The sequence below is a fragment of the Spinacia oleracea genome, chromosome 5 (genome assembly GCF_020520425.1).
Source record: "Spinacia oleracea cultivar Varoflay chromosome 5, BTI_SOV_V1, whole genome shotgun sequence".
Classification (NCBI taxonomy): Eukaryota; Viridiplantae; Streptophyta; class Magnoliopsida; order Caryophyllales; family Amaranthaceae; genus Spinacia; species Spinacia oleracea.
In genome coordinates, this window is record NC_079491.1 from 79,565,671 (window position 1) to 79,576,357 (window position 10,687).

Genomic DNA, 10,687 nt, shown 5'->3' on the forward strand with positions numbered 1-10,687 from the left:
TTAAATTTCATTGTAAATTTGTAACCCAAATATCCAAATCAAATGTTATCCCTGTCCCTATCAAGTATCAACCAAATTAACAAAGATCCTTGTCAAAGATCCTTGTCAAAGATCCTTGTCAAAGGCAAACTGGGAAGTCAATCTTGATAACATTGAAATTAAATTTCTAAGATAAAATTGTCGGACTAAGAGATAGCCATGTAAAATCTCCTGTTGCCTTCAAACTGATGTAATGATGAAGTAATAAGACAGTTTCTGATGGAAGCTTTATTTGGGTACCGAGGTATATACCCTAACTTTTTGAATTCTCATATCTCAGGAAGCGGTTACCACCTATAAGGTCACATATTTTTCTACCATTGGCTATACTCCCTTGGTTTGTTGGAGCTGCGCGTAAGTGGACTGATCTTATTGACCGCTCAAGGACAGTAGGACACAATGACTTTAAAAATCCTTCCATAGAAGAAAGAGATACGCAGTCAACAGCACAAATTAAGCCATATTCCATGTATCGTTTGTTTATTTGTCTTCTGAATTTGTTGAATGGTTGAGATACATCTACCCGAAAAGTTCTTAATATGCAAATAAAACCTCTTTTTTTGGTGGAACTAGCCACACGACATAAGGTCAGGGATGAGATAGAGCAGTTGATGGATGATGATGGGGATATGGCAGAAATGTATCTTACAGAGAAGAAGTCACGCATGGAAATGTCAATGTATGGTGGGTAAACAATCAATCTTAGGATTCAGATTAAATGATGGTGCAATGTCCATCTTTGCTGCTCCTGTTTCTCCTGTCTCCCCTGCCCTAGATTCACGAAGACTAGAGAAAAGTTTCAGCTTATCAAGAAGCCGTCTTGGAAGCATGAGAAGTTCAGAAAGTGCTAAAGAGAGTATAGAAGAACTGAAAATATTGTTGGAAGCGTATTTTGTGGTCATTGACAACACCTATAACAAGCTTACATCGGTAAGTTGAACTTGTGCCATTTTTATATTATCATACTGGAACATTTATTTACATGCTTCATTCTTTATTCATTTCAGCTGAAGGAATACATTAAGGACACTGAAGATTTCATTACACTACAAAAAAACGCGGCACATTGTGACGCTTTTTGGGACGAATTGCGACGCTCTAAAGTGTCGCTATTTCACATAGCGACGCTTTGGGAGAGGGTTGCTATTTTCATTGCCGCTATTTACCGACGCTTTAGAGCCTCACAATTTGCAAAACAGCGATGTATTTCTCCGATCCGTCGCTATTTGGGATATAGTGACTCTACAGGGAGTCGCAATATTGGACTATATAAAGCGTCACTATTTGCACGCGTATAGACACATTTTTCCGCCACTATAAACCATATAGAGACGCTTTAGACACCCGAAATATATAGACTCTTATTAGAGTCACTATATGTTTACTTTCGTGCGAGGTCTCCCCATTCCCTCCAAAATAATTTAGACCCTTTGAAGCGTCACAATTTGCATCATATTATTTTTCATATATACGTAATAATTTAGAGACTTTGGAGCGTCACAATTTGCATCATATTTTTTTTCATATATATATATATATATATATATATATATATATATATATATATATATATATATATATATATATATATATATATATATATATATATATATATATATATATATATATATTATTTTTCATGAATTATCTATAAAAAAATATATCGACCATAGATAATAAATCATAATCAAATACAAATATTAACTTACTACGTATGTACACTATCTTAAAGCAACATATATATATACATATATATATATATATACATATATATATATAACATCATGCTATGATTCATATATATACTTAAGTAGTTAATTTAGAAAAAGTGATAAAAATCATCTATACATTAAATTAATTCGCAGAGTCTAGTCAAACTGAAATAAAAGTGATATTTTTAAAACAAAAATAACTTTCTAACTAGCATTATCATTTTTTCTACAAGATAGTCCAAAACTAAATAAAAACAAGGTTACGAACAAGTAAACCTATCCTTATGCTAGCTTAGCTTCAAGATAACTTGTTCATCTCTTGATCTACATTTACTATTACCACTTGAATCATCAATAATCTGCAAAGAAAATTTATGTCAAATATATATGAATTGAGTATGATGAAATTCCATAAAATCAAGGGAAAATTAACAGTAATCCTAACCAGCTTGATCCTAACTACTAGTGGTCTTTTCAAAATAATACCAACTATTAATCAAGGGGAAAATCAAGGGAAAAATGCATGATTATTAAAAATATAGGCATGAACAATGAATTGTTGTCCAAATTGAGTTGAAACCCAAACAACAACCAACACAGAACAGTATGCCTGACTGACTGCAAACCTGCAAAACTCTGCAACAACAGGACTGAGCAGTAGCAGCAGCTACAACAGCAGGACTCAGTAGTAGCAGTAGCAGCAGATTCAGTTACATCTCATGTGATCAAAGCTGTAGATTCTTAATCTTTCGAGTTTAGTTCCTCTTGTCAGTTATAGATTTAGATTAAGACCTCAAGAACTTTCTTTTTTTCTTTGATATAGTATTCATTAAATTATTGTCATCTTGAACTTGTTCAGCCAAGCAGATTACAGATATGGGTATACGCTGTATACCATGTTAGCTAAAAGATGGTTTTACTTCCATATCAAAGAGCTGAAAAGAAAATGTAAATAAAGTTCAAATTTTCAAAATGTCTACTCTTATATATATTCAGGCGTGAAGAGAAGCAAAGCAAGTGATGCTTACAAGTACAATAGCTAAAGAATTTGTGCCTTAAATGGTGGAACAAACTGAGTTTGTTAAATCTGAAAAGACCAGGAAGTGCAATACTACTACGTACCAATTTATAGTTGAACTACTACTACTACTACAAAAAAGTCAGCAATTCAACAACAAGGTCAAGAACAATGTTAAAGAATCATGATTAGTTGTTTACCATTTAGCAAATACCAAGTCAGTAACTCAGTCAGGCACAACTACGGACTACCAATCTCATGAATCCCTAAACAACACCTCAATAACAATTCAATTACTACTCAATTCAGTCACTACTAAAGTACTAATCATAATCTAATAATCAGTAGTCTACTGGTTGGGTGCTGATATATTGCAACAGATTCTTGCTTGCTGCAACTGGCCGCATTTTCCTCTACTTCTTAATTCTAAAATACAATTAGATAATGTGACTAATTATTGATCATTCTTGGAAAGCTGTGGCATGTGAGCTTGTGGCTAATGATTGATAATTTACTTACACATGTTCAGGAGCTCTTATCAAGTTATGCATCCAACTACAAATGTAAGACATCAATGGACTAGAACACATCTACAAGCTTGGCCTACATGTCACAACAGTGGACTAGAAGACATCTGCAAGCTTGGCCTACCACAAGACAGCAGAATTCTTGGCCTACCACAAGACAGCAGAATTCTTGGCCTACCACAGTCATGGCAGACTAGCTGAGTTTCATGGCACACTAGCTGAGATGGTTGCCAAAAAAAACACTATCGAGCTATATCACCTTAGAATGATGAATCACCGTAAAAAATACTAGCAGACTAGCTGTAGTTATGTATCGTTCTCTTAAGAACAACTGCAGTATGCTATTAGTATCTCTAATGTAGTATGTGAAATTGTTTCTAAACATGAGTCACATCAATATTCGCAAATGAAAATACAATGACCTACCTCAATTGGAAATAACATTATTCGCGAAATGAAACCAGCCCAGCATACTCAGCAGTACAACACAAACTCCTCCCAGAAAACCGTGAGTCCAGAAACTTAAACTACATCCCAAAGCACAGGAAACATGCAGCATACAAGATATTTGAACCAGCTAGCCATGCACACTCAATCACAATTTAAGAGGGTTCGGACTTCAGAATAAGGAAAAATCAGACCAAGGGAGAAGGAAAGACGGGGAAAATTTCTAACATGGTCACACAAATAGGAAAGCCAAAAGAACCACTGATAAAGCAAGGAATACATTACAGTTCGTAAGTGTCTAATTCTGGTTCGCAGGCACTAACTACAAGAAAAACATTCTTTTGTACTTTTGAAAACATACCCAAGAAAAAGAACAATTGTTTGCATGTGTTGATAGCAGCATTGTCTATACTGCATATTTTAAACAACATCATCAGTGTTCAATCATGTAAGTGCAAGTTCACCGGCAGTTAAATATCCCATGGAAAATTATGATACTCTGGAGTTTATTTTAAGTCATTCAGCTATTTTGAATTTTAAAATAAAGCTCGTAATCTGTACACACATAATAGCTTCTTAAATTCCCTGCGGCAAAGGATGCATGGCTAATTCTTGATATTTAGTATTGACAAAGCAGTAAAATATAATTTTGAATAGACCCACTTCAAAATGTAGAAATACACTTTCAATAAGTTAGAATTTATTTGTGTCTACACAAAACATGGCCAGAATGATAAGCAATTAGAAAAGCAAGAACGCAGGGGAACTATGCCACAACTAGGCTAGACCAGCCGTAGCAATAGCAATAGCAGCGGCAGCAGCAGTAGCAATCTACTCGCTTTTACTTAGTCCTATTTATGCCAACTTTTTGTTCTCAATTTATCATCTTCCACCCCATTCCACGGGACTCAATTATATTTAATAATTCTCTTACTCTCAATCTCTTTCCTTCTAAAAGAAAAAGTAGTAGGGTAACCACTTGAGTATCTTGATTTCTCCTTAGTTTTTGTTGTTAAAGTAGCTAATCAGGAAAATGGAGGTTGTACCATGTGGGTCAATTGCAAATTGCATTTTCTACTTGTGAGGAAAAGGCAGGACGACTAAACTCTGACAGCATGGGGTAGGATCCATGCTAAGAAGCTAGATATTATTGTATTAATGTTTCTTCTGTTTACAAGTCTACACTAACTCAAACTAGAGAAAGATGGAACACAGTAGTCAACTTCACCAAGAACGGCATACTGCTGAGATGAAGGTTTACTGTTGAGACCACTCTCACCAAGAACGGCATTAAATCGCTTAGAAAAAGAGAAAAAGAGAACCTATGAAGTGAAACTGACCCTTTCACATCAATTCAAATACACAATATTCTGTCAAGCACAACAACTTTCTAGGTACATGAAGACATGAAGTAAGAATTAAACAAATTAAAGGAAAGACATCCAAAACATCAATAATGACAGTAGCATTTTCTGTACTGAACTTGTTAAGACTAAGTGGTAAGATCTAAGAAATTCGGTGATAGAAGAACCAGGAAATGGCCATCCAAGTATTCTTTACAAACTCGACTAATTTTTCATAATTACTTCTCAAAAGTATACAACGGCCTTGTAGATATAGTTACTCCTTAATCCTTTTCATTGCAGATCCATACAGATTTATCTTTTGGTTCTTGTTCTGTGATAAAACACATTACCATAAGCCAATTTCCACTGCAGCATGGCACATTATGCTAATTTCCATCAAATGTCATGTGAAATGAGAAACAAGAACCAATATATGCTATTACATTTTGGCATGTCAAAAAAGTTTCGCAGTCTCAATAGCAAAAAATCCTCCAAAAAGCACCGCACAGAACACAACAAAGTCATAGCCTTATTTCCCAAAAGGATGGGGTCGGCTGCATGAACATTGATCTTATATATTTATTTATATAGGGCTATTGAATTCACTTAACCCTGAAATGTGAATCTCCGATACTCCAAGTCAGAAAAGAACTGATCAGAACATAACTGATCAGAACAGAACTGATCTGACCAGTTCTGATTATTTTTGATAAGATCAGTTCTGTTCTAACCAGTTTTGTTTAGATCAGTTCTGTTCTGATCAGTTAGTTATGTTCTGACCAGTTCTGTTTAGATCAGTTATGTTCTGACCAGTTTTGTTTAGATCAGTTATGTTATGATCAGTCTGTTCAGACCAGTTCTGTTCAAGCTTATAATTTCACCTGCTGATGTCAAAGAAGGTAATGGTCATGGATTACATCGCGGAGTTTTGAGCTAGAATCTAGGATCGATTAGTGTGCATATCGTCATATCCTACCAGCCTAAAGATAATTCTCAAAGTTTCAGCTAATATCAACATAATACCTTATTATGATAATACTAAATCTAAGCATCTACCTTCTAATCTCACCATCATCCATAAGTAATCGACAACTATAAAGTTTGTTTCAGCTATAAGTTTATCTATAAAGCATGAAATGCAGTTAATTAATTCCATATGAAATTACCTTGCATTTGGCAATAGTGTCAAAGTCTCATTTCTCGGCCTGGTTGTCACCATTGCCACCAGAATCATCAGTAATCTACAAAAAGCATTTTAATATGTAAATTAGATATGCCACATTTCAGGTAATGATACATGATGCTCAATCAGAATAATTTCCAGAAATAACTAACCATATTTATTGCTGATTCCGCACCATCTAAAAGGTTCGATGAAACATTCCCTTTGCGTACTTCCTTCAAAACTTGTCCCAAAAAAGAAGCAATCATTTTAAATGATTGTGTTGTTTCTTCGAACTTGGTATGCAGAACTTGATTTTGTTGCGCAAGGTCCTCATTTTGCTTCTTGACAACTGATATTTCACCTTTCATGTTCTCCACTTCCATAGCATTGTTGTTAACATAGCCTGACCCTTCTTTCCTCAGCAAACCTTCCACTCCAAAGATGTCGCTTTGCTTCACTCCAAATCCATAATTCAGAGGACGTTTAGGTACTTCACCTTTATACATGAGCTCATTAAAGACTGCATTCTCAATTTCAATTACGGGCTTTGAAGAAGAGGAACTCGCAAGCTTTCTTGGACCTTTTTGTTGGCATCCTCCTGTTATATAATATGAAAAGATCACTCAAAATCTATCAACCAAGAATACTATGTACAAGTAAAGAAAAAAATAAATAGACTTCAAGTGACAAGATTGATGTATAGAATTAGCTCAATGCAATGATACCACAAATTGATGAGGAAGTGTGCCCTCTTTAAAGCTTCCATCTTCTTTGGCGTAAACTGATTTGAAAAATGCCAATTCGCTAAACTCTCCTTTCTTCTCTTTCTGCAATTTTAGGAAAAAAATAAATTGAAAACTGAAAATTTCAAGTTCTTAAACCGACTATCACTATATTTGTTGAACACTTTGAGTTGTTATCCCTGTAGTAGGGTTGCTGGGTACCCGTACTACTTATATGAACAGTATGCCTGACAAGATTTATAGTGAACTGATCATTTATCTACAACCACCAAATGCTAGATTCAATACACACAGAGCTGCATACCCCTCTTTAAATCTAATACAAGTATGATCCTGAAGTACAAAAAAGAGACCCCAAAAATCTTCGAATTATTTGCTTCATCTAAAGTAACCTTTTCTAATACATGATCAGTAAAAGGTCATTGCTGCTCTATTGATTTTGCTACCGTATTTAGTTTATACCCAAAAGTAATCCAAAATAACATTAAGATCAATCCAAGTATCATACACAGCCGCATTAAATGTCTAGACAACAACTAAGAAAACCTATAGTGCTCTGTATCCAAGCTTATATTAATTATTCAGATATCAAAAGACCTTCCCCAACAGAGCTAAGATCATTCTTCACAGCAAGAGCAATTCAAGATTTAAGTACCACGAACCCTTGGCCTCTAATATACATAGAAGTAAATTTAACCACTTACCAAAACATTACTCAGTAAACTCCTAAACAGGGCCAACTACCTACTCTGTCTCGTGTTTGCCTCTAATTCACATTGAAGTGAATTTAACCACTTACCTAAACATTACTCGGTTAACTTCGAAACAGGGCCAACTACCTACTCTTCCATGTGGTTTATGATCAATCCTCCGCATAACTAACTATCAAGACTTAACAATACTTTCTTTATACTTATTCAACTGTTAACTAAGCATGAGGAAATTTTCCACAATTCTACCTTCAAAAGGAACTATGTAGTCTGAAATGTTTAAGAAAATCTTCAGAAATTGATATCTAATTTCTAAAAATTAATTGAAAACTGAAAATTAGGAAGGCAAGACACGTCAACACTACGGGTACGTATCCATATAAGTAGTATGATCACTGTGACTATTTTGGGGTCAGCTGGATTCTGGTATGAAAAACTATCAGCTGGATTTTATGTACTAAGAGTCCATAGACTCATACTTCTTGAGTCTTAATGATGATTAATATAGAGAGAATCTCGGAGTTTTGTGGTTTTATGTGTATTATGCCCTACCTTGGGCTTATAATCTGCAGTTTAGCAGAATGCTTTGGCATCAATAGCTTATGTTACTTTTCTTGTGCTGTATTGCTGTTCAGAAGTTATTTATATGCTGCAAATGGTTTTAGCCCCTTGCCCCCTTCTGAACAAAGCAGGATTTCTGCAGCAGCAAGTCTAGTAACTATTATAACAATGAACGTAAGCTCCCTCTCTGTTCAAGTCTTCTACTAGTACATTATTTCGAAAAAATAAACACAACAAAAACATCAGTATAGAAAGAACTGATAAATCTTCAACAGCATGAGGAAATTTCAGGGAACCTCAAAATTTCATGCAGAACACAGATGAACTAGCATAATTCAGGATATTTTTTTTTTCACTGAAACATCTCCAAGCTTATTACACAACTCTTAAGCAACTCCTATATGCTGCTTCTAACTGAGTGATCAATTTTGTATACAGATGACAATGATAATGTATGAAGTGCTGAGGTTATACCCACCTGCGATTCTCATGTACGGTATGACCCACAAAACAACCAAAGTTGGGGATATTTCACTGCCACCAGGAGTACAAATATGTGTACCAACAATGCTACTACATACAGATCCTGAATTATGGGTGAGGATTCCACTAAGTTCAACCCACACATATTTTAGACTTTTATATTACTCCATTTTTTTTTATGAATTTTAGACTTTTATATTACTCTTAATTGTTTATGAATTTTAGACTTAGCACCTATAGCAATTGAAATGCTACAAACCAAATAGCTAGGCTGAAAAGCATACCATATCAACTCTTCGATTAGCAAAGCTTGTAGCACCACTGTTGTGGTTATTGCCTTGTAATGCTCGAGCATTTTTTTCCCATTTCAGATTTTTCCTAGTTTCATGAAACCAATGTTAGCATATATAGGTGAAAAAAATAAAACTTACTAAATTTAGGATATTTTGGGGTGACAAACCATGGCCTATGGTAAAAGCCAATAATCTACCAAATTCGTCCAACTCCTAATGGACACTCCATCAGGCAGATTGGCATAGTTCTCTTCTGGAGATTTATTCACATCGAAAAAATTCTTCTTCAATTTGTATCGATGATTGTTCCATGGTTTGTCAATACGCATCACTAGTGCCTTGTTAACTAGAGGTCCATCAGGTAACACAAAATGTTTCTTCAAAAAAAAAAAGGAAAAATTAAGTTACGCCACATTAGTAAACAGTAAAGTAGAAAGAGAAATTCAATACTCAAGCATGGATTACTATGGTGCAAACCAATATTAACAAAATAATTTGCCTAAGTGATCAAGTTTAAGAAATATACTTAAGCTATTTTCCACTAACAAACAAACAAACAAACAACGCACCTTGGTAGTTAACAACTTCTTATAGTAAACACAAAATATTCTAATTATTTTTCACCTTTTTACCAACTAGCTCTATGAATAATAAATCAATAAATTAGGATATATACATCGATCTACAATGACAACTTGTAAGAAAATGATCTAGTAGGTTCGTTACATGATTTTTAATTTAGAACTACTTAAGTTGAATAATTAGTAGTTACAGTTTCCTTTTCATCTTAGAGATAGGGATTCGATATTCACTCTTCTATTAAGGACATCCTTTTTTTTTCCTCACATGCAAGAATCTTTTACCTTCTGACAATTTTGGTGTCACATTTTATATTTGAGATAGGATATATCAGGAGCATTTTGGAATGTTATAAAAGCTAAAGAGTTTTCGATTTTACCCTCCCATGTCATGCAAAACATGTTTGTGTTACCTGATGAACCCTCCCAAGTTCACCAAGCTAGTTCTGATCAGATCAGATTAGACTGATCTGATCTGTCTGATCTGATCAGAACTGATCTGATCAGCACTGATCTGATCATAACTAGCTAGGTGAACTTAGTGATTCTGCAGAAACTTAACCCGGGGTCGGAACCCCCATGACCAAATAAAAACCTGAAAAACTGGCAACTGGTTGATGAACACAGATGGAAACAGAACAAATTTAAAGCTAATTAAACAGTTAAAGAAACCAACCAAAAAATCTTAACCAAAGAAGCAACCAAGTTAAAATAAAACTACAATTAACATAAGTGTTAAGAACAATAAATCCACATACCCGAATCATTGTAACAACATTAGTTTTTAACTTACTGTTCACATCACGCCAACTTGGGACTCCCACTGGACAAAGTGAATCATTTTTTGCAATATCTCCAAGGAAGCTCACAAGGATCTTCCCACATTTTCGAATAGGTTGGTTGAATTCATTGAGCTTGACAATGTATTTGAACCCCTTTGCATCATGCCAAACGTCTCGAGGCAGAACTGGTCCCTTTACCAGATGTCGTATTCCATCAGCATCTGTCACAAAAGCTAAATCAGACTAAAACATCACCAAGATCGATAATTTACAGTTTGCATAT

At 34.7% G+C, this 10,687-nt stretch overlaps 1 protein-coding gene and 1 long non-coding RNA gene across 3 annotated transcripts; one reads left to right on the forward strand and one right to left on the reverse strand.

The window, feature by feature from the left end:
- Positions 1-286: 286 nt before the first annotated feature.
- Positions 287-3,437, forward strand: LOC110777422 (magnesium transporter MRS2-1-like). 2 transcript variants are annotated; one of them, XM_056830315.1, is made up of 2 exons: positions 287-969; positions 1,047-1,542. In XM_056830315.1, the coding sequence occupies exons 1-2, from the start codon at positions 655-657 to the stop codon at positions 1,335-1,337; spliced, it is 606 nt and encodes a 201-aa protein (XP_056686293.1). In that variant the 5' UTR covers positions 287-654; the 3' UTR covers positions 1,338-1,542. The 2 variants fall into 2 exon arrangements, with proteins under 2 accessions (XP_056686293.1, XP_056686294.1); XM_056830316.1 differs by lacking the exon at positions 1,047-1,542 and adding an exon at positions 3,299-3,437 and having other exon boundaries at positions 288-969.
- LOC130461988 (uncharacterized) lies at positions 1,828-10,552 on the reverse strand. Its single transcript, XR_008922069.1, has 7 exons — positions 10,381-10,552; positions 9,212-9,421; positions 9,036-9,129; positions 6,980-7,081; positions 6,425-6,852; positions 6,256-6,330; positions 1,828-2,110 (listed from the first exon to the last, which is right to left on the reverse strand). It is a non-coding gene; the product is annotated as an uncharacterized lncRNA (long non-coding RNA).
- Positions 10,553-10,687: the final 135 nt, after the last annotated feature.